The sequence below is a fragment of the Theropithecus gelada genome, chromosome 18 (genome assembly GCF_003255815.1).
Source record: "Theropithecus gelada isolate Dixy chromosome 18, Tgel_1.0, whole genome shotgun sequence".
Lineage (NCBI taxonomy): Eukaryota > Metazoa > Chordata > Mammalia > Primates > Cercopithecidae > Theropithecus > Theropithecus gelada.
In genome coordinates, this window is record NC_037686.1 from 15,246,428 (window position 1) to 15,270,666 (window position 24,239).

The 24,239-nt window shown below is 49.3% G+C and overlaps 1 protein-coding gene across 5 annotated transcripts in view; it reads left to right on the top strand.

Annotated features, from left to right (window-relative positions):
• The first annotated feature begins 1,074 nt into the window (after nucleotides 1–1,074).
• The window catches only part of CABLES1 (Cdk5 and Abl enzyme substrate 1), a 125,160-nt gene continuing 101,995 nt past the window's right edge, over nucleotides 1,075–24,239 (top strand). The window contains exons 1-2 of one of the 5 annotated variants that reach the window (XM_025365234.1): nucleotides 2,004–2,713; nucleotides 2,789–3,090. In XM_025365234.1, coding sequence (XP_025221019.1) covers nucleotides 2,258–2,713; nucleotides 2,789–3,090 — 758 coding nt within the window. In that variant the 5' untranslated portion in view covers nucleotides 2,004–2,257. Of the gene's footprint in view, nucleotides 1,173–2,003; nucleotides 3,091–21,575; nucleotides 21,711–24,239 lie in introns of those variants that run through there. The other 4 variants (XM_025365236.1, XM_025365233.1, XM_025365235.1 and 1 more) reach the window with 4 other exon arrangements.

Genomic DNA, 24,239 nt, shown 5'->3' on the forward strand with positions numbered 1-24,239 from the left:
CTGTAGTCCTAGCTATTCGGGAGGCTGAGGCAGAGGGAATCGCTTGAGCCCAGGAGTTGAGTCTGCAGTGAGCTATGATCACACCACTGCACTCCAGCCTGGGTGACAAGCTAAAAGAATATATATACATATGTCTCTATAAAATACATGAAAATACAAAACAGATATCAAAAATTAAGTTTAACGTTATTTCCACAGAAGAGATTGTTAGTGATACCCCTCCTTTTTTATTTCTCCTCTTTGCTTATCTTATGTTCTCTGAAATTAACGTTTATCACTTTTGAATGAAGGAAAATATATTTTACAGGAATACTGTTGGAGTCTTTCACTTAACACTGCCTTCCAACCAGGCCAGTGGTCATGTAAATTAACTCGATTGTCATAAAAGGGCTTGGAAGTTTCAAGGTAGTTAGCCAAAATAATTAAAATCCTGGTGAAATTTCACAGAGCTGGCCATTGAGCTTTGACTTCACTGATATGAGGCTGCTGTAAATAGACTCCAGGCTCCAGGTTTTCAAAAGGCCTAAAAACAGTACAAAATAAAATATAACAACAATTGTTCATGTAAAGGGCCACGTGCCATCTCTGTCCTGAGCAAATGTAACCTGAAACCCTCTGGCACTCCAGGTTAGCGGCACCTCTCTGGACAGGGTGTATTTGCTCTTTATTACTCAATTTACTTTCCTGAGCTTGAAATGGAGTGGAATTTCAATGTAGAGTTACCCATTAGCTCCAGGGCTAAATTTAAACCTTTAATTAAATTAATCCGTTGATCTTAAACACGTTGCTTCTCCCGCAAAAGTGTAGCAGGTGTTTTAGGTGTCACAGAGCTTAATTCAGTGTGGCAATTGTTCCTTACTGCATTTGGTAAGTTGCCCACACCGCCTGGGGAAACCCGCACACGTTTTCAGATCCCTCCAGGTGAATCCCTTCACCCTGTCCCCACCCCCAACCAAAACAAGCATTCATTGCGGGTGGGGACTGCGACTCCTCCCAGATTCAGAGCTACTGCTCTGGGAGGGTCTTCAGGAACCCGTATTTATAGAAGACATGGTAGGTGCCAAACGTGTGTTTATGATTAAACGACAGATAACTGTCCACATTGGTCCCAGTTTATGCGGGAGAAAGATCATAATCTACAAAAATTTGCAAGGTGACCGGGAGAAAAGAGTGTAAGGTCATTTTAGCCCACCTCGGTATTCACAGAAAATGGAGCATATTTCAGAGCCAAAGTAAAAAATTTGCGTTGGCCTTTGCTAAGAGAGAGATGAAAAGTGACAATACCATGGATTGGGGATGCGTGAATTCGTTGGTCACATGGAAGATGTTCGTGCTTCTGGGCTCTTACGCATCCCAAGGCGTGCATTTATCCCGGGGGCTGCATCTTGGCCTGGGAACGAATGAGACCCAACCGCAATGGTTGTTAGCGATAACTTTACGGTGGGACAGTCTCCATAGGGGCTGTAGACTTACCCGTGTTATTATGAATAAGGACCTATTTACTCCTCAGGGACCAACGGCCTTGCGGGGTCTAAGTAACTCGCTCTCAGTCTAAAACTCTGCAACGCTCCACATAACTGTCCTGTAGACCCACAACTCTCCCAAGAGCACAGCCCCAGGACCTAACCCACTGGGTTCTGCTCGCTCCCCCAATTCCCAGTGCGAGCGCGCGGGGGAAACGTGCTCGCCTCCCGCACCTGGCTTCCGCGCGCCCCGGGAGTCGCCAACTCCCCCAGCAAGCAGCTCGGACAACCCGGACAGCCGGGCCGATCCCCCGCCCCACCACCCGCTCGGCTCTCCCGTCCTCCTCTTCCTCCTCCCGCGGCCCCTCGCCTCCCGCCGCCTGCCTCTGCGGCCGCCGCCTGCGGCTTTGTTTTCCTCCCAGGTCGCATTCCCCACACGTGATTCCGTGTTATTGCAAAGAGCGCTTTGGAGCGCGAGCGCGGGGCGCGCGCACCTATAAATACGGACACCCGGCCCCGGAGCCCGCGAGCCAGCGGCGAGGCGACCGGCGGGCAGCCAGCCAGCGAGCCGAGCGAGTCAGCGAGGCGCCCGCGTGGGCCGGGGCGGCGGAGCCCCCAGCCCGAGCACCGAGGGGCGAGCATGGCCCGCCCGCGGGGGGGCTGGACCGCCGCGCACGCCGCCCGATCCCCGCGCCCTGCCCAGCCCGGGTCGCCGCCGCTCGCGCCCGCCGCTTAGCGCTCGGGCGCCGCTCGCTTCTCCGGGCATCGCGGAAATCCCGCCGCAGACGGACACAATGGCGGCGGCGGCCGCCACCACGGCCGCCTGCAGCAGCGGCAGCGCCGGCACCGACGCCGCGGGCGCCAGCGGATTGCAGCAGCCGCCGCCGCAGCCCCAGCCCGCGGCCGCCGCGCCGGCCCAGCCGCCGCCCGAACCCCCCCGGAAGCCGCGCGTGGACCCGCGGCGCCGCCAGGCTGCCCTCTCCTTCCTCACCAACATCTCGCTGGACGGCCGGCCGCCGCCGCAGGACGCGGAGTGGGGCGGCGGCGAGGAGGGCGGCGCGGCCAAGCTGGGCGCCGGCGGCGCCTGCGGCGGGAGGACTCGGTTCAGCCTGCTCGCCGCCGCCGAGCGGGGCGGCTGCATCGCGCTCGCAGCGCCAGGCACGCCGGCTGCGGGGTTGGCCGCTGGGTCCGGCCCTTGCCTCCCACAGCCCTCGTCGCTGCCGCCCTTAATCGCTGGCGGCCATGCGACCGTGTCCGGCCCCGGGGTGGCTCGGGGATTCGCGAGTCCCCTGGGCGCCGGCCGGGCGTCGGGGGAGCTGTGGCAGCCGCCCGGGCCGGCGCCTCTCGCCGCCTGTGCCCAACTGCAGCTGCTCGACGGGTCCGGGGGCGCCGGGCAGGAGGAGTTGGAGGAGGACGATGCCTTTACTGGCGTGCAGGTGCCGGCGGCCGCCTTTTTGGGCTCTGGGACCCCCGGCAGTGGGAGCGGCAGTCGGGGACGCCTCAACTCGTTCACTCAGGGAATCCTGCCCATCGTCTTCTCCAGACCAACTTCGCAGAACTACTGCTCCCTGGAGCAGCCAGGCCAGGGCGGCAGCACCAGCGCCTTCGAGCAGCTGCAGAGGTCCCGGTGAGTATCGGGGATGCGACGCGCACCCAACCCTGCGTCCCTCCCCGCGCCCGGCACGTCCAGCCTGCCCGCGGTCTCTGGGTTACGGGCTACGGGTTGCTCCCATTTTCCCGCGCCCTGTGCTCCGGGCCCGAATCCCAAACCACAAGGGCACCCGAAAGAGGGGGCGTCCGCAGGGAGTGCTTGGTCACACGTGTGTGCACGAGCCCAGCACTCTGAGAGGAGCACCGTGCTTGTGCAGTGGGTCGGGAGTTGCAGGAGCCCAGTAAAAAGCGGCGTCTTAGCCTCCCCACACGGTATCACAAACTTCCTGAAACCCGGTCCAGACCCGGAGGCGCACTCCTCCCGCGCGGGGCGAGACTCGGCCGGGCGCAGAGTGGAGCAGTGCAGGCCGGCAGCTGAGCGGCGCTTGTGAGCCTGAACTTGTAGGAGACACGCGTGACCCTCCGGAGAAGTTATTGCCTGCGCTCCAAGTCTTCCTGCGGCCCGGGGAAACTTGGCTTTTTCCATTTGCTTTCCTGAGCAATGGAAAGTCCTTCTTACATTCCCTTCAACTAGGCCTAGGGGGTGGGTAACAAAGAGGAAATAGGGCTTGACGGGTTTTTTTCCTGTTCCAAGATGAATTCGCTTGAGTTCTTTAAACGCTTGTTTTACTTGTTTGTTAGCTGAAGTTATCTGGCGGCATTATGCATCTTAGCAAAAGCATGAAATGCTGGACGTTTGCTTATTCAGGAAACATAGTTTGTCACCATATATTCTAAGGGGCAGTCGGAGGTTGGGACTGTGTGAACTGAAGCTTGCAAAAGAAGTAGGCGGGAGCAGGTGGGGAGATGCAGATCCGTCCCCAGGGAGTGCCCTCCCTTGTTGGTTAATAAGGCCTCTTGTGAAGTTAGCAATAGCATAGACTCTACCTTGACAAAGTTGTCTTAACTTCCTGGGGCCTCAGTTATCCCTTCTGAGAAGGAATGCCTTTCTCTGCTAGAATTTCTCTCTCCTATCATGCTTATCTGAAAGCTTGATCTGGCCCAAGTAAGAAGGTACCTGTGGGAAAACTTAACTTCCTCCCGCAATGGACAAATGGGGAAGAACAGGACCGCCTCATCCACAAGTTTGCTCCTAGTGTATGTACTTCTTCCTAAGTGGGTGAAATCATGAGGGTGCTAGTTACGTAGCCTCGCCGTTTCAGTGCACATAGCCCTCAAGCAGGGGTGTGGTGCCGGGGAAGCAGCCTCCTGAGTGCATGGATGAATTAGCGACACTGGGCACAGGTGACAGCCCTCCTCCGGTGTTTCTTGTCAGAGCATGCATCTGCTCAGCAGCAGGTGAGTGCACGGAGGTGGAATCCCTTGTTTCTGGGTGAGTCCTGCAAACTCAGCGGTTTCTTAGCTCAGTATTACCGCTTGACATCACACACTGGCTCATGATGACTCCAGAATTGCAGCCTAAGCCCAGCAGTCAAGAGGGTTATGACAGGAATTGTAATAAACATGTTATTTTAAGCCAGTGTGCAAAGCTGGCTTGTGTCTCCTGATGGACAGATGTGTCGTCCATGCTAAAGGCAGCTGGAGATCAGATTACCTCGCAGGCTTTCTCCAAGAAACTCATTTCACGGGATATGGAGGATCTTGTGTGTTCACATTTCTGAACCAAAGAATATCCAGAACTACACCTCCAGTCCTATAAATATGAATCTTTTAGGCGTTTTATTGATCCTTCCACCTTGACACACACATTAAGATGAGTTAATCACTGGAAGATGCTTCTTTATCTGACAGTCACTTTAGTCCTATTTCTGAATAATCCATATCTGGCAACCTGATAGGTTTTTATAAAATTACAGCTGTGAATAGAAACAGCATAAAATTTCAGTACAAAGGGGAAAATAGGTTAAACTGATTTAAGAAAGGTGGAAAGGCTAGGTTAGCTGTGGAAAGGCTACAGACTTGAAATACCCTAGGACACTTTGTTTCCAACACCCCGTGGCTTGCCTATCACTAGAGTACTTCCACCTGCCTAGTCGAAGTGTGCTGAGAGCACAGACTCACTTGAATAAGGCCCGGGGCCAGCTTTTCTGGTTTCCATTTGTGGAAACCTTTCCTGGTGTGCCTCCTTGCTAGCCTGTGTGTTTCCATGTACATGTGACCTCACGGATGTTCTCCTGGGATATTTTCAAATCAAATTGTATTTTCCTTGGATTCATTTCTTGCCATTAGAGGAATACCATAGCACCTTGCTCCTCCAAAATGTGGGCTTTGCACCTTCAACTTGACGGGGAGCAGTTAGAAATGCAGACTCTTCCCCTATTCCAGACTAAGTGAGTCCAGATCTGCATTTTAACAAGATCCTCAGGTGATTTGTATACACATTAAAGTTCCACAAGCGTTGGCACAGTGTATCTGAAATCTGCCCTTTTAAAAAAATGAATTTGAGGTTTTATATATTGGGTTTGTTTCGGGTATATAAAAATTAGAATGTCGGGCCGGGTGCAATGGCTCATGCCTACAATCCCAGCACTTTGGGGAGGCCGAGGCGGGCACATCACCTAAGGTCAGGAGTTCAAGACCAGCCTGGCCAACATGGTGAAACCTCATCTCTACTAAAAATACAAAAATTAGCTGGGTGTGGTGTTGCACTCCTGTAATCCCAGCTACTTGGGAGGCTGAGGCAGGAGAATCGCTTGAACCCAGGAAACGGAGGTTGCAGGGAGCCAAGATTGCACCATTGCATCCCAGCCTGGGCAACAAGAGTGAAACTCCATCTCAAAAAAAAAAAAAAATTAGAATGTTTCCCAATCTGCAATCTTGAAACCCTTTCTTCTTGGTTACTTTCATTGGAACACTTGTAAAACCAATCACAAATAATTGCTTGGACTTCCAAACTTTACAACACACAGGTAAGAAAATTTCTGTGTGCAAGCTTTGGCACGACAAGGTGCACAGTAAATGCTTGTGGATGCAGTGATTACACCACCTCTGTTCACTGGACTGGATTCTTGACATCTATTGTATTTAGCCCTCATAGTCACCCTGAGTATAGATTCTTTCACAGGTGAGGAGACCACACGCTCAGAGAGGTAGTAATTTCTCAGACTGGCCCAGCTACTGAGAGGCACATATGATAATCTGACTTAGTTGGGCCAGGATAGGAACCTGGATCATTGATGTCCAAGCTCTGCCACTCTACCATGTCACTATACCTTGCACACAATAGACCCAGAGATAATTTTTGAGCTGTTGGCTGTAAATGTTTGTCTCTTATACAACCGGCCAGTCACACTAGTGTAATTCAGCAGCTCCTTTCTTATCCTTCCAAATTTAGCCTCTTTGTTTGGATCCCCTAGCTTGATATTTCACCGTCTCTACTCTGTTGCAGTGTCCCGGGAACCCAGGACTGTGAGCCTGGGTTCCTCCCAGCCTCACGAACGGGACTCTAGCAGTAGGAAGCCCAACAGGCTAGGTTTGCTCTCAGGCTGCAGTGTCAAGAGGTGGGAAGCCAAAAAGATGCCTCTTAGCTTCATGCCCTTTCGTGTTTCTTTGCTCCGGCAGTGAACGGTGCATCTGGAAGGTGTTAATAGGTGAAAGGGAGTGTGAATTTATAAGGTATGCATTAAGTCTTCCTTTCCCTTCAAAAAACTTCCTTGCAGCCAGCAGCTGGCCTCAGCCCTGGGTTACTCCCTGGAGATTCTGGCTAGCGGACAGCTCCCCAGGAGGACATGAAGTTGAGCCCAGGTGAACGCTATGCATGGTGACCAGGGTACTATTTTTCTTTCTTTCGTTTTCTTTTTTGAGATGGAGTCTTGCTCTGTCGCCTAGGCTGGAGTACAATGGCACCATCTCAGCTCACTGCAACCTCTGCCTCCTGGGTTCAAGCAATTCTGATGTCTCAGCCTCCCGAGTAACTGAGACTGCAGGTGTGTGCCACCACGCCTGGCTAATTTTGGTATTTAGTAGAGATGAGGTTTCACCATGTTGGCCAGGCTGGTCTTGAACTCCTGACCTCAGGTGATCCACCTTACCTCGGCCTCTCAAAGTGCTGGGATTATAGGCGTGAGCCACCACGCCCCATCCAGGGTACTATTAAAAAATAGCATGAGGGTTTTGCCTCTGACAACACGAGTTAGCATCGTGCCTTGCGGGCTTGTGATACAGAAGAGCCCTAGGTCCTGGGTTCAGATGCTGGTGCCCCTGTGACAGCCGTTTGACCCTGGTGGGTTAACCAGCCCTCTGGGTCTGTTTCCTCCTGAGAACCTTGGCTTGTGCCTCAGTCCCTTTCAAGTGTAAAATGCACTTACGTTTGTAATTGAGGTCTGAGTGTGGCCTTGTGCTCAATGCTTCATATTTGGGCTTCTCAAATGTAAATGCATTTGGAATCACTTAATCTCTTAAAAGCAGATTCTGTGTTTCTAACCAGTTCCCTGGAATGCAGAGTGGCCACCATTTGAGGAGGGAGGCTTTACCCACTACTACGATTTGTTCCTGTTGTCAGGCCAAGGAACCCGGGACTCAGATGTTAAGTGGCCTGCCCGAGGCCAGCTAGCGATTAATAGCAGAGCTCAGGCTCGGATTGCTCAGCCGACTTAGAGCTTCTGCCGGCCCCTCCCTCTGCATTGCCGCTCTTCGGGGGAAATCTGGGCTTGTGCTGTAATTGTAATCTGTGTCTTGACTGAAAAGAAAAATGTGAGCCAACCACAGATCAGGAATCAGGGTAAGGGAGATGGATACTGTTTCCTAGCTTTTTCACCACCTGCTTTGTGACATCAGGCAAGTCACCAGTCTGTGTGTGCCCCAGCTGTGAGCCACCTGACCCCTCAGGATTTCAGAAGTCTGTAAAGAACTTTGATCTCAGCAGTAAGCAAACACAAATTATTGCTGAGCCATTTTTCCAGCAACCATGGGTTTGGGAGGTTGGAGTTGCAGCCCCAGGCCAGGTGGGGCCCTGTGGATGGCGGGCGCAGCTGAGGCTGGCCGGCTGCCCTTCTTGCAGTCACAAAGCCTGCAATGTGGGCAAGCTCAGGAGAAATGCATAGGAAGCCTGCTCACTGCTGGTAAGTGCCTGGGGAGGCTCGTGAGTTCAAGGGTGAGCTTTTGCTCTCTGGAACGGGTACGGAAGCCACCACATGGCTCTGTACCATGTGCTCAGTAGCTTTCCCAGGAAGCCCCGTGCCTGGACTTTTTTTCTCTCTTCGGAAAGATAGCTGTGAGGTGGCAGAGGGCCAAGGGCAGGTGGCCTGGAGAGTAGAATAGGAGACAGTGCAGGTGAGCCTGTGCTGGGACCTGATGTGGCATAAGAGAGGTCAAAGCAGGACTTGGGACTGCTGGGTTTTGGGTCTTAGTCTCCTTACAGAACTCAGGGGTTGGGACAGATGAGCCTGCCACCCCTTCTGGGTCCCCCATTCCACGTGTCTCAGTCCTGTGGCCTGCTGCAGGGTCTGGGGGCATGTTTAGCCTGGGGGCATGTGGATAATCTAACCTCAGAATCGGGTACAAAGTAGTGTTAAGTTTGTTCCATGTGGCTCTGATGGGCAGAGCATGCAACTAATGAAGAAATGAATGGATAAATGAATAGAGTTCTCCCAGTGTAAGGGAGAACTTTAAAAACTACCTTCAGCTGTGTTCCTTCGGCCACGGGCAGTATCACAGCTGGACTGACAATGTTAGGAGGCCATCCAAGCAGGAAGCCACTGCCTGGGGGGCAGTCAATCCCCCAGCTGAAACTACTCCCACACCAAGGACATGATCCGTAGTAACCTCTGTTGCTAAAGGGCCTTCAGGTTTACAAAGCACTGTTGTACATGTTGATACCAGACCCCAGACACCACAGAGGGGCAGGGGTCCAAGGTCAGAGTGGCCAGGGGGTGACTTAGGTTGCAGTGTTACCTGTCAGTTACGTAGAAAAGGAAATCTTGGTGTTGAGACTTAATGCCTGGTATCATTTATTCATTCAACAAACATTGAACACAATGAGTATCAATCGTGAGTCACCATTGTCCTAGTCATGGGAGATGGAGGCATAAAACATGGTCCCTGTCTGTGTTGGGTGACATAAGTAAATGGGCGAGTTGGTAGAGTGGTGAGTGGTTAGAGGTGAGCATGTTGTTTGAACTCCCCCTACCCAGGGAGGGGTGCAGGGACATTTCACACCCTTCCCTGTGGGAGCTGGCACAGGGCCTTGGACACAGTATTCTTACTTAACGAATACGTGGCAGGCATTATTCTAAGCACTTTATGGGGACTGAGTTCATACCTAGAAACACCCTGAGACAGTGCTACCATCACCTCCATTTGGAAGCACAGAGAAGTTAAGTAACTTGTCTGGGGTCCTGTGCTCTGACCCGCCTCCCTCTGCTGTGCTACAGTTTATGGGTCAGGCTCATACATGCTTGTTAAACAGGCTTCAGCTGAACTGAGCAGAAATGGACCTAAATGGCCTCAAAGGTTACCGATCACTTGTGATTTCCTTGTTTCAGTTTCCACTTCTCTGGCACCTAGGGAAGACCTCTGTGCACTTGGGCCCAAAGGACAGGCCAGGTGAATAGGGATTCCTGTGACTCTGGCAATTAACTCCCGCCTGCTGCCTGCCCGTGCTTCGTCTCTTTTTGGCCACAGCTGAATCCCTGACACCTTTATTGCGTCTCTTACTCACCTGCTATATTACATGTCTTGCGTTATTTAGAGCATGGTGCAATTAGCAAGAGGAACCTGGCCTCCCAAAGTTTAAAGCTCTCCTGGGTCCTGTGAGATGGGAAATGGGAATGGTAATGGTGAAATGGGAATGGTACCACCACCTCTTCCCTGGGCGGGTTTCCTCCTGTATCTTCTCAGCATCACCCTTTCCCCAGCTGCCCCAGTGGCTGTTTATAAATAACACTTTCTTGGAAAAACCACACCCACTCGTGCAAGTCTTGCCTTTGGCTGCCTTTGCGCTACAAGGACAGAATCGAGTAGTTGCGACAGAGACCACATGGCCTATTCCCTGGCTTGTCACAGAGTCATTGTGCTGTCCCCGCCCTTGCCCAGTGCTCTGTGCCCGGGAGGTGTGCAGGTCCCCTTGGCCCCTTCCTGCCCGTCTGCACAGCCTGGATAATGTGGTGGCCCGAGGGGCTCCTGCCTTCTGTTTGGACCCCTGTCGATCCCTCCCCTCTGGGCTGTCAGAGGGACCCTTATGAAACCCACATCTGATCCTGCCAGTCTTGAATTCCTGGTATTTCAGACGAGGCAGCTGTTGGCTTGGGTCCTGGTTGCCACTGCAACCTCCCCCGCTCCCACACACCCTCTGAGGCCTGTTGCTGCCATACTGTGTTGTCTTTACAGAGGGCACCCACGCTGCTCCGTGCCCCAGGCTCTGGCGCTGTCAGGCTTCTCCTGGGGCAAGGTCCCCACCGCCTTCCCGCAAGAGGCCTGAACTCTGGTGATCTGCCCGCCTCAGCCTTCCGAAGTGCTGGGATTATAGGCATGAGCCACCGCGCCTGGCCTAATTTTTGTATTTTTAGTAGAGATGAGGTTTCACCATGTTGGCCAGGCTGGTCTCGATCTCTTGACCTCATGATCCGCCCGTCTTGATCTTGTGGTCCACATGCCTCGGCCTTCCAAAGTGCTGGGATTACAGGTGTGAGCCACTGCGCCCGGCTCACACATCCTTTTTGTTCTGTTCTCCTCTTTGGGTGCTGTGCAAAATGTTGCTATCAGAGGAAGCATGTTGAAAACCAGAAGTTTTTATAAGAATCTGCTGCTTAACATAATGATGTAAATTTTCCCCTGGGTCACCACTATCCATTTTTTCCACTTCAGAAAAATATCTTTCCCCCTCAAGTTTCTGCCTGTGTACCATTTAAACAGCAAACTTTTCACAGATTCTGGGGCTCAGACTGCTTAGTATTACATACAGGAGTCATGAAATCATTAGCTATTACTTTGTTTGACCAACTGTGTAATGTTGTGTTTTTATGTTTGTTTGATTTTGAAAAGCCTCTAGGAACATATAATCAATTGGAGTTTCCTAGTTTGTCTTTTCCTCTTTGTTTGTGTTAGTAGTTTGGATGGCTGCACACTAGATCATATTTAACGAGGTTATTCATCGTGGTTTGGTGCTTATTGCCGCACATTTGGTCCCAGACAAGAGCTTGTAAAGCAGAACGTGCAAATACCAGGGGCTTAGGACTTTGGGATATTGTAATGATATGTGTGTGCAAGAGGGATCCAATCTTGTCCCTGGTTTAAAGCGCAGGGTATATGTAAATCTAAGTTAGGTTTTACAATAAGTAGAAGAAAAAGCATTCAACCAGAGACTAGTAAAATATTCAAGAATGCCAAAGATGTTTATGTGCCTGGCACATTGATTTGTATTTTAAAGCACTTTACTCATTGACCAAATTATTTATAAAGCAAAATGTCTACTTTGATAGTTTTAGGAAGGGCTGGGTTGGAGAGGTAGAGGAAGGAATGTGGGGAGCTGGAAGATATTCAGAGTCTGACGTTTTTTGCTTAAGGACAAAAACTGGCATGTTAGGAGGACAAATGGTTGATGTGATGTTGAATGGTAGTTCTTTTTTTAATCTTTTGGAGACGAAGTCTTGTTCTGTCGCCCAGGCTGGAGTGCAATGGCATGATCTCGGCTCACTGCAGCCTCTGCCTCCTGGGTTCAAGTGATTGGCCAGGCTTGTCTCGAACTCCTGACCTCAAGTGATCAGCCTGCCTCAGCCTCCCAAAGCACTGGGATTACAGGCATAAGCTACTCTGCCCGGCCTGAATGGTAGTTCTTGATGAAGTATTTTATTTATTGAGTTGAATAAAGTTTGTTTTTGGAGGGTGAATAGTGAAGAAGGAAGATGAGATTACAAATGTCTAAAGTAATTGTGGGATTCCATTTATTCATCACAAAACAATTGATAATATTATAAGTTCTGTTTATTTGTTTGATACTTAACAGCTTAAGAAGTGCTTTTAAAAAAATCAAGTAATTTTCAAAAACGCAATGTGGTAGCTGTTTTATGGATTTGAAAGTCACCGTATGTAGTAGAGCTAGAGTTTTAAAATTTACATTTTCTAAGTTGAGAGTTTTAAAACAAAAACTCTATTATAGCTGTACCATTTTAAGAAAAACGTAAGAAAGAATCCATTGAGTACTGTAAAATTTTATTCTCCTTCCAGTCTCAAATCTTCTACTTGTGTGTTTGTTAACCAAAATGCTAGGGCCTCGTCTGTTTCAGACCTATGGGCCGGAGTCAATCAAGGTCAGTATGTTAAAGTACAAAGAAATATTGTGCTATAGTTTTGGCTAGCCGGCGCCTTCTCATCCAGTGAGCATGCTCATTTTCACGTGATAACCTCGGGCAGGCCAGTACAACCCGGATTTGGGACCAGAGTCATGGAAAATTTTCCCAATAACAACAGCTCTCTCCAGATAGTATTAATAGCTTGGTATCAGTTCCTCCCACAGGGAGTAAGCTCCTTCTCCTTCCTGCACCCCTGCCCCTAGGCCTCTGTCTCAGCAAAATGGGTGAGCAGAAGAGTGGAAAGACCAGCTTTGGAGCTCTGTAGCTCTGCCGCTTAACAGCACCTTTTGGACAACACGTGTCACCACTCTGAACCTCATGTTCTCACCTGTAGAATGGGATAAGGGCGCCAGTCCGTTTGGGGTGTTGCAAATATTAAAATAAGAATGCAGAATGCAACACTAAACACCTAGCAGAGGTTTGGCCCTTACTGATTGAGCAGGAAGATTGTAACTGTTATTTCCATTCACAATTGCACTGCACCTTACACTGTCCAAGAAGCCGTTGAGAAACATGACAAGGTCTGCTCTGATCATGAGGAGCCGATCCTGAACAGCTACCTTGCTGCATTGTTTTAGTTTCATCAGTAGTAGTGAAATCGGAGCAGCAAAGAGAAACAGTACCCCTCTGTTAGGTGCTGCATTTTGCCCCTGCTTACACTGGAACCTTGACAATTTGTTTTGCCAAAATAAATCAAGGTAGGGGGAATTCCCATGTTCATCCTCGTACCTTTAGAGCGGTGAGGCTGTGAGGTGAAGAGCAGCAGTTGGTTTTGCCCACACGCGGGCCCAAGAAGATGCTGCCCTACTTGGAGGGTCCTGCAGCCCCCATGGGGCACATGCTGGGGGAGGGCTACCTCCAGAGACAATTTGGGAAGACACACCTTTCCTCACTTATTAGCAGAGCTGTAGCCCTCATTCCATGGTCTGTGTGGTGCCTGCTTGGCCTCCATTTCTTTTTTTTTTTTTTTTTTTTTGAGACAGTCTTGCTCTGTCACCCAGGCTGGAGTGCAGTGGCACGATCTCGGCTCACTTCAAGCTCCGCCTCCTGGGTTCACGCCATTCTCCTGCCTCAGCCTCCCAAGTAGCTGGGACTACAGGCGCCCGCCACCACGCCCAGCTAATTTTTTTGTATGTTTAGTAGACAGGGTTTCACCGTGTTAGCCAGGGTGGTCTCAATCTCCTGACCTTGTGATCTGCCTGCCTTGGCCTCCCAAAGTGCTGGGATTACAGGCGTGAGCCACAGCGCCTGGCCTGCTTGGCCTCCATTTCTAAGCAGGATACCCTCTCCGGTGTGGATACCCTCTCCTCAGGGTCTGTGTGACCGTGACGTGGAGTTGAGTTGGGTGTTACGTGGGTGACTTGGCCTTACCTTTCAACCCCGTTTCCCCTCTGCACATGGCTTCCACCTCCTCTCCTTGACCCCATGGTTGGTTGGGTCTTTGTCCAGGGATCCCAGATATCGCCCATTTGGCATTGGGTCAGCGGGGACTTCTGTGTCAATTCTGCACACACATCTGCATGCCAGGCAAGTGTGGTCTTGTTCTTCGGAGATAAATGGGGCCCAGTGCCCATTCCAGAAGAGGACAGCCCAGCACAAGGCAGCTGGACTCTGGGGCAGCAGGACAGGTTAGGGGCCACCATTCCTGAAGTGGGAGCAGTGGTTGTCCTGGAGATGCCCTTAGAACTGGACCCTCAGGTCAGCTGTGACCTCATAGTGGGTGCACTGTGGCAAAGCACACTGGATGCTTGGTTTAAGACGGTGAGTTTAATCTGGAGGAAAATGGGAAGACTTTGAATAGGAATAGGTGTGAGCAGAGCTGGATTTTTCAAAACTGGAGACAGGTTGAATGGAGGAAGGAAACTGTAGCAGTGCTCTTGTTTTGAGATGGAGTCTTGCTCTGTCTGCCCATGCTGGAGTGCAGTGGTGCAATCTCGGCTCACCGCAACCTCCCAGGTTCAAGCCATCCTCCTGCATCAGCTTCCTGAGTAGCTGGGACTACAGGTGTGTGCCACCATGCCTGGGTAATTGTGTGTGTGTGTGTGTGTGTGTGTGTTTAGTAGAGATGGGGTTTCACCATGTTGGCCAGGCTGGTCCCCAACTCCTGACCTCAGGTGATCCACCTGCCTCAGCCTCCCAAAGTCCTGGGATTGCAGAGGTAAGCCACTGTGCCCGGCCTCATGCTTTTTGTTTTTAACCCCTTTGGCATCCTAATTGTCTCTTGAGATAAATCAACCTATAGTCATCCAAAATTTTTATGTTTAGGAAGTTTGTCTACTTTTTTTTGAGATGGAGTCTCGCTCTGTTGCTCAGGCTGGAGTACAGTACTGCAATCTTGGCTCACTACAGCCTCTGCCTCCAGTACTCAAGCCATCCTCCCACCTCAGCCTCCTCAGTAGCTGGGACCCACAGGCATATGCCATCTCACCAGCAAATTTTTGTATTTTTGGTGGAGACAGGGTTTCACCATGTTGCCTAGGCTGGTCTCAAACTCCTGAGCTCAAGCAGTCTACCAACCTCAGTCTCCCAAAGTGCTAGGATTACAGGAGTGAGCCACTGTGCCCAGCCAGCCATGGAATTTTTGGAAAAAAAGCTAAACTGTATCCTAGATTCATCTGTTTTTGTTTGATTCTTTGGTGCGGTAGCCCAGTAGTTTTCAGAATGTGCTCTCTGGACCAGCCGTGGCCAGGAACTTGTTAGAAACACGATCCCCAGACCCAGCCTCAGACCCACTGGGTCAGAAGCTCTGGGGCGGGGCCAGCAATCTGTGTTTCAACAAGGCCACTACATGCGCCTGTCACCCATTCACGCTTGGGAGCAGCCACTGTGGACAAAGCCTTGTGTACCTCCAGCTTTACTGGACCTTCTGAAAGATGTGAACAGCATCTAGTGCTCCAGAAAGGATTTTATTTATTCTAGCACAAATCGACGGAAGTTATCTCCGATGCGGGGCTCGGCTTCCCTGGTAATGCAAGGTTGAGACTTGGCATCACCACCATTAGGCTCGCCACTCCTCTTCTATCACCTACACGGCCATGCTATATCTCCAGTGAACTTCTAGGCTTGGCTCCGACGAGTCCCTTCTGCATTGGCTTTCTCTGCCTCCTTGTGTCTGGGGTATCTGTTCCCTGTGTGTCCTAAAGCATTTCCTCTCTGCCCCTATTTTAAGGTCATAGTAGTTTTTCAAGTATCCAAGCAGATTTGTGGAAAGCCTCTGCCCTGTGCCAAGCACTGGGATACAGGGGAGCCCCGGAGGGGTGGGACCCTTGCCACCACAGACCTTAGTGTCTCATGCTGGCAATGGGGAAAAGAGGCAACCAAACCAACTACAAGTAGACTAAACTCTGGAGGTTCGGTGAAGGGTTGTGGGAGTCTGTGAACATCTATTAGGTGTTGTGGCTGGGAAAGGCTTTCTCAGGAAGATGAGAAAACAGTTCACCACCGAGAGATGGGACGCAGGCTTCAGGCACAGGGAGCCATGTGTTCTAGGGTCCTGAGATGCCAATACACTTGATCTGTTGCAGGAAGAAGACCAGAGTGGTTGGAGCATAGTGAACTTGGGGAGCCAAGGGGGCTGACCTGAGAATTGGGAAGATGCCTCGTAACACCAAGAACTCTCATTGTCTTTATTAGAAGCCGCTGGGGAGCAGAGTGCCCTGGCCTGTGTTTTAAGGTCCTGCTGACTGCCGTGGATTGAACGAGGGCAGGCATGGATGTGAGGAGACCTCTGGGAGCCTCTTGCCTTTAGGTGAGAGCGTCCTGCTGAGACACACAGTAGTCTGGGCAGAGGTAGAGGTGGTGAGGGGTGGATAGATGGCAGGTGCGTCTTGGAGGTAGAACTGATAGAACTTGTAGGTGACTTGAATGTTCCCTGCCATTGTGGAGCTTCTGTCTAATTGGAGAGAGGCTCTTGAGTAATCCACTGACACATGGAAGACTGCAGGTCTGGGGTGAGTCACAGAGTGGGGACAGCCTTGATCCTGTTCACCTGTGATAAGTGATGGTGGATTGGACTCCACTGTGGCAGGTTAAGGAAGGCTTGCGTCGGGAGGTGACTGCTGAACTAAGGTCTAAGAATGGATAGGTATCAAGGACTTGACAAGGGCTAAGAAGGATTGGGGCAGACAGGAGGAGCAGCTTATTGGGGAAAGCCCCACTCCTGATATTCAATGTGGGTTCTTTTCTATTTCCCTAAGCGTCGGCTGGTCTGAGAAATAAAGGGAAAGAGTACAAAAGAGATTTTAAAGCTGGGTGTCCGGGGGAGACATCACATGTCGGCAGGTTCCGTGATGCTCCCTGAGCCGTAAAACCAGCAAGTTTTTATTAGCGATTTTCAAAAGGGGAGGGAGTGTATGAATAGGGTGTGGGTCACAGAGATCACATACTTCACAAGGTAGTAAAATATCACAAAGCAAATGGAGGCAGGGCGAGATTAACATTGCTAATGAAGTTTCCGCCCGCATTGTCATTGGTAACATCTTATCAGGAGACAGGGTTTAAGAGCAGATAACCGGTCTGACCAAAATTTATTAGGCAGGAATTTCCTCATCCTAATAAGCCTGGGAGCGCTACAGGAGACCGGGGTTTATTTCATCCCTTTGTCTTCGACCGTAAAAGACAGCCACCCCTAAAGCGGCCATTTTAGAGGCCTACCCTCAGGGCCACATTCTCTTTCTCAGGGATGTTCCTTGCTGAGAAAAAGAATTCAGCGATATTTCTATTTGCTTTTGAAAGAAGAGAAATATGGGTGTGTTCTGCCTGGCTCACTGGCAGTCAGAGTTTAAGGTTATCTTCCTTATTCCCTGAACATTGTTGTTATCCTGTTCTTTTTTCAAGGTGCCCAGATTTCATATTGTTCAAGCACACATGCTCTACAAACAATTTACACAATCATCACCAGGTCCTGAGGCGACATATATCCTCCTCAGCTTACGAAGATGACGGGATTAAGAGATTTAAGTAAAGACAGGCATAGGAAATCACAAGGGTATTGATTGGGGAAATGATAAGTGTCCATGAAATCTTCACAATTTATGTTCAGAGATTGCAGTAAAGACAGGCGTAAGAAATTATAAAAGTATTAATTTGGGGAGCTAATAAATGTCCATGAAATCTTCACAATTTATGTTCTTCTGCCATGGCTTCAGCCAGTCCCTCCATTCGGGGTCCCTGACTTCTTGCAACAGCAGCTGGTGCAGAACAGGGCCAGAAGGACTCATGCAGGCAGGAGGAACAGCAGATGTGAAGAAACGAGAGCACTGATGCTCCAGGCAGGACACGGGGGCCACTTGCACCACAGTAGTAATGAAGCGGGTGGAGAGAAGTGAATGGATTCAACAGAGACGTAAGGCACAATGGAGATGGATTAGATACGGAGCATGGGGAGTGGAGGGCATTGAGGAGATCCCAGGGTTTCTAGTCTATGGACTGACTGGGTAGCAGTGCCATCTCTGAGACAGGAGTGTTAGCTTGATTCAGTGTTATGAGTTTAAAAATGCTACCAAGGTAGGCATGGTGGCCTGTGTCTATAATCTTAGTCTGGAGGCTGAGGCGGGAGGATTGCCTGAGCCCAGGAGTCCAGCCTGGGCAACGTAGTGAAACTTTGTCTTTAAAAAAAATTAATGAATGAGCTAAAATGCTACCTGGAAGAAAAATTGTGCAACTAAAGATGACCCTATTTCTTCTCATTGCATGTTTCTCCCCCTAATCCTGTGCCGTTGCTGTCCTGATGGCTTGAGGTAATACATCTGTAGGGTCATAAGTAACTTGTTGATTGAATATTTACATATGGAGATTTTCCTTTTTCTCCCAAGGTGGAGAATGATATTTATAGTTAGAGATCATCTCAAGTTTATAATCGTGGTCTGATTTTTTTTTTTTTTTTTTTTTTTTTTGAGACTGAGTCTCACTCTGTTTCCTAGGCTAGAGTGCAGTGACGAGATCTCAGCTCACTGCGACCTCTGCCTCCTGGGTTCAGGCGATTCTCATGCCTCAGCCTCCTGAGTAGCTGGGATTACAGGCACCTGCCATCATGCCTGGCTAATTTTTGTATTTTTAGTAGAGAAAGGGTTTCACCATGTTGGCCAGGCTGGTCTCAAACTCCTGACCTCAAGTGATCTGCCTGGCTCGGCCTCCCAAAAGTGGTGGGATTATAGGCTTCAGCCACTGTGCCAGGCCTTGGTCTAAAATTTTTTTTTTTTTTTCTTTTTTGAGACAGAGTTTCACTCTTGTTGCCCAGGCTGGAGTGCAATGGCGTGATCTTGGCTCACTGCAACCTCCACCTCCTGGGTTCAAATGATTCTCCTACCTCAGCCTCCCAAGTAGCTAGGGTTAAAGGTGCCCACCACCATGCCCTGCTATTTTTTGTATTTTTAGTAGAGACAGGGTTTCACCATGTTGGCCAGGCTGGTTTTGAACTCCTGACCTTGTAATCTGCCCACCTTGGCCTCCCGAAGTGCTGGAATTACAGACACGAGTCACCGTGCCTGGCTGGTCTAACATTTTTAATGTTACTTTTTTTTCTCCTCCCAGGCTGGAGTGCAGTGGCATAGTCTCGGCTCACTGCAGCCTCGACCTCCTGGACTCAAGCGATCCTCCCACTTCAGCCACCCAGTAGCTGAGCCTACTGGCATGCCCTACCATACCTGGCTAATTTTTATATTTTTTTTTTTGTGGAGACGAGATTTCACCATCTTTCCCAGGCTGATCTCAAACTCCTGGGCTCAAGCCATCTGCCTGCCTCGGCCTCCCAATGTGCTAGGATTTTAGGCATGTGCCACTATGACCAGCAATATTACCTTTTAAGATGAATTTTGAACATAACAATTAAAAAAAATAGGCTAGGGCCGGGTACAGTGGCTCATGCCTGTAATCTCAGCACTTTGGGAGGCTGAGGCGGGCAGATCACTTGAGGTCAGAAGTTCTAGACCAGCCTGACCAACATGGTGAAACCCTGTCTCTACTAAAAATATAAATAGTAGCCAGGCGTGGTGACACATAACCTGTAATCCCAGCTACTCGGGAGGCTGAGGCAGGAGAATTGCTTAAACCCGAGAGGTGGAGGTTACAGAGAGCTGAGATCGCACCACTGCACTCCAGCCTGGGTGACAGAGCAAGACTCCATCTCAAAAAATGAAAAATAGGCCAGGCACCATGGCTCATGCCTGTAGTCCCAACACTTTGGGAAGCTGAGGTGGGCAGATTACTGGAGACTAGGAGTTTGAGACCAGCCTGGCCAACATGGCAAAACCCTGTCTCTAGTAAAAATACAAAAATTAGCTGGGTGTGATAGCTCATGCCTGTAATCTCAGCCACCTAGGACGCTGAAGCACAAGAATAGCTTGTAACTGGGAGGCGGAGGTTCCAGTGACCTGAGGTCACACCACCCACTCCAGCCTGGGTGACAGAGCAAGACTGTCTCAGAAAAATTTGTAGAAATACCCCAAATCAGATTTCATTCATTCAGTTTCAGTTGAACACATATAGTCTTTTAATTAAAAAAAAAATCTAGAGCAAGATCATTAGCTTTTTCAAACAATTTCTAGTTCAACTTGCACATGTTTGCACCTGATTGCCAAGTGCCGAGGTCTGAGCGATCTCGCATGGGAAGAAGATGCCTTCTGGAAACCGTGTGATCGTGTGCCGTGGTGACTAAACAAGCACCTGGTGTGCTGTCCATTTGCTCTTGCTCGGCAAGTCAGATTAAGGCTGAGGTGCAGTTTCCACATACAGCAGCAGTTTACGTCTTTCTCCCATGTTATTGGTGGTTTTTCATAATAGCGTGCCTATTGTACTTTATGATCGACTGAGCCATAGGGAAATTGCACATCTCGCATCTGCCCGTTCCTTAATCTCCTTGAGCCTCGGTTATCATCCGTAAAGAGGAGGAGACGATATTTAACAATCGGGTGCCTCATAGTGTGACCACGAAGAGCAAATCTGAGATCTCTGTAAGGTACTTATAGTACCTAGAATGTAGGTCTCAGTAAATATCTGATATGACTCTTGTATCCCATATACTCTGCTGGGGCCGTGCAGATTTTGTGGGGGCTGATGTCACCATGTCAGTAAGGGATTTGAACTTTAGAGAATTGAGTTTTCTCACCAAGTCACGTAGAGCGGGGATCCCTTCTAACGGAAGCCCATCCTCTCCCTCTCCGCTCTCTTGCCTTTTGACACTTGTGACATTTTATCTAAGCAAGTTTTGTGACCTTCCTGAACAAAACAGGTTGTTTTAGGATGGAGCGGGGTTTCCGGACACCTGTACTGTTCAACACTTGCACTGTGTAAGAACATACACTGATATGTCACTTACCCATCCAGTCCCTGTTAGTGGGAAGCTGCTGCGTGTGTACAGAATGACTAAACCAGACTTTTTAATTTGACCCTGTTTGCTACAAATGTAATCGAATAATTGGGGCCTGGCAGATTGGAAGCAATGGAAACAAAATATTTCAATCCAGTACTCTTGTGAGCAGCAGCATTTCACAGAGCCAGAAATAATTTCGCCTGTAGAGCTTATTAAGAAGCGCAACGTTCGTTATGCGTAACTTTAGTTCTGTTAGAGCCAAGAAAATAAAAGTCAAGGCTGAAGTATAAGGAAATGAATAAGATACATGGAGGCTGGTGAGATCTGGAATAAAAAAATATTTACATAGGAGTTCAGCTTTGATTTTATATTGTCACAAATTGGTACCAGATGCCTGCATTTCAGACAGACTCCTGAGCTGATCCCAGAGTGTGAGTTGGGAAGCAAATCACTTTGCCATTTGGAACGCCGATTGATATTTTAGGAGTTTCTTTTTGTTTTCAAAGGGAAAATAATGCATATTACAGACCTAGAAAACAGAACTTTTATAAATGGCAATTAACAGAAGATGCCCGAGGGAGGAAGTCTCCAGTTTCTTTTTATAACCCTGGCAAAAGTATTGGAGGTGACATTTTATTAGCATTGGCATCTCCCGCTTTCACTGGGAGCTAGTTCAGCCTTGTGTAGCTGTGTCCAGAGCTGGTAGCTTCATTTCCATTTTCCTTCAACCCCAGGGAGAAACACAAGCGTATTTCTGTCTGGGGCAGCAGGACCTCATGTGGTCTCCACGTGGCAGGATCCCAGAATCTCGGGGCGGCGGTACACATTTTCCCCTATGGCTTTAAGAAAATAGCTTTTTCATTTTGAGTCTTAGATTTGGTCTCAACAGTGCTTGCTTAGCCTCCAGGCTGTTTTTCTTGCTGGTGTTCGAATGACTCATAAAATGAGCTTGGAGTGGTCTGACGCCTCTGCCTCCTCCCTTGAATGCTTTCTAAGAGGGGTTGCCATGTAAGAATATATGCTGATTTTCCCACATAAGCTGTCAGAGGATCGCCTGGGTGACCCAGAAAACTGAGTCTGGGTTTTTGGCTCCCACCTTTGGATGCTGATGGTCTTTTGTTGGGAATCGCTCTCTGAGGCTCAGCCTGGAAAAGCGGGATGTCAGTCCTGATGTGGGCCAGCAGCGGGGCTGGAGGGTGGTGTGAGTGGCGTGAGGTCATCTGGAACAGAGGGGGCTCCATGGAGGGTCCTCCAGCCCCCACGACCAGCCTTGGTATTTCCTACAGGGGCTGGGCCGTAGGCTGTCACATGGATGACAAGGAGCCGTGGAGGCCCTGGGAGGTAAGCCTGCCGTGTGCTTCTGAGCTCCATGGACCTTGGATGGAAGGACGAGAGCCCTTGTCTCTGCTCTCTGGGTTGATGCTGGCCAAAGGCTGCTTGGCTGTGAAAGGGAGGGAGACCTGGGGGCCCAGCGGGCACCAAGATTGTGTGTTTCCTCTTTTGCTTCAGGACCCCTGGATGTCAGTGCCTGTGCTTTGTCCTCCTACGGTAGCTGCCTCTACTCTGAGGGAGTGAATTTCCATTATACAGCTTTTAGCTAATATAGTCAAATCTCATTACTCCCAGTAGTTTGTTTTATAAAGTTGCTGCAAGCACTGAATTAGGAAATACTAATCCGTTGCTCCTGAGGCAAATCATGGGTAGCTATGTTCCTCTGAGCCTCTGGTCACACATTTCCATCATCCAATCAATGCATACCTTGTTCTAGGTGCATTTCCATTTAAAGACACCTAATTTAATATATATTGTTGATTCTTTGTTGAGCTCACGAACAGTGGCACTGTAACTCATGCCTGAATAAAGCTTCTTGAACATGTATTTTCTCTGTAAGGCACACTGCAGCCTGCTTCTGCTTAGGAATGCGAGACAGCACTTCAGCGCTGTGCTTGGGACCCTTTTAAACAGCGAAATCATCAACAAAAAGCACAAAAGTGCAAAAAATATGGCACTAACATGCTAAGAAAAGGACAAGAATGAGCTGAAAGAAGGCATGTAGCCTTGGTCACCTCAGCTGGGAATCTGTGTCGGGTGACTCAAATTTTTGGCCACTTTGCACACACTCATGTCAGCGAAATGACCATGAAAGTGCCATGAGTGTCCATTTTGGGGTTACAAATAAATTTTAGCAAGTAGGGCCCGGCTCGGTGGCTCGCACCAGTAATCCCAGTACTTTGGGAGGCTGGGGCAGGAGGATCACTTGAGCCCGGGAGTTGGAGACCAGCCTGGGCAACATGGCTTAGTCCCATCTCTATTTTACTTAAAAATAGATACGTGTTAAAAATACTTGAGCAGGTAGGCAAATCTGCAAATACAGAATCTGGGGTTAATAAGGATCAGTTACACTTTATCCAGGTGGTCAAGTGCTTACTGTATGCTGGGGGGGCTTCTGTAGATTGGGGGTTCCTAGAAAGAGTCTGCTTTCTCTTTTACAAAGGCCTGCCTCAGCCAGTCTCATTTATTCCTCGTAATATGCTTGAGGTGGGAAGGGCTGCCTTTCTGTCCTCTTCCCTGTTGATGAGGAAGCCAAGAATCAGAGAGTTAATGTGAGCCAGACTTATGGCAGAAGGAAAGTGGAATCTTTCAGGCTCTGAAGGCCTCTTCCTTCTCACCTGGCTGTGCTGGCAAGATAGGACGAGTGCCTTAAATGATGGAATTTAAATGCTGACATCATACTTTAATACTGTTTAAAAAGTTATCTCTTCCTAGTAATTTCCATATGATTTAATGAGATGAAAAGCAGCGTAGTAACCAGGCATGGTGACACGTGCTTATAGTCCCAGGTACTCTGAAAGGTACTCTGAAAGCTGAGATGGGAGGATCGCTATTCTCCAACCTGGGCAACAGAGCGAGACCCTGTCTCAAAAAATAAAATAAACTGCAGCATAGGATTGTGATTTGGAGCCACCCTTCCCAGGTTTGAATCCTAGCTTTGCTGTTCTCCACTTTGGGCAATTTTTAAATAAAGTAAAACATTTCCGATCCTTGGTTTCCTTAATTGTAAATAAAAATAGTAATAACAGCCAGGCTCAGTGGCTCATGCCTGTAATCCCAGCACTTTGGGAGGCTGAGGCAGGTGGATCACTTGAGCCCAGGAGAGACCAGCCTGGGCAACATGGGAAGACCCCATCTCTATTTAAAAAAAAAAAAAATTAGCTGGGTGTGGTGGTATGCTCCTATAGTCCCAGCTACTCTGGAGGCTGAAGTGGGAGGACTGCTTGAACCTGGCAGGTCAAGGCTGCATTGAGCCGTGTTTGCGTCATTGCACTCCACCCTGGGCATCAGAGCAAGACCCTGTCTCAAAAAAATGGTAACACCAAACATTTGAGGTTAATGTGAGACCTAATTTATATTTAGTGCTTGAATCCATGCCTGGCACCCTGTGGCGTGTAGACCTTCTGTGTGTTTCAACCATGGTTATCAGTTAGTGTGATCGGTACTTGGGAAATAATATGTTGAGTCCATCAGTGATGACCCCAAATAAATTAGGAAAATATATAGTACAGCTGTCAT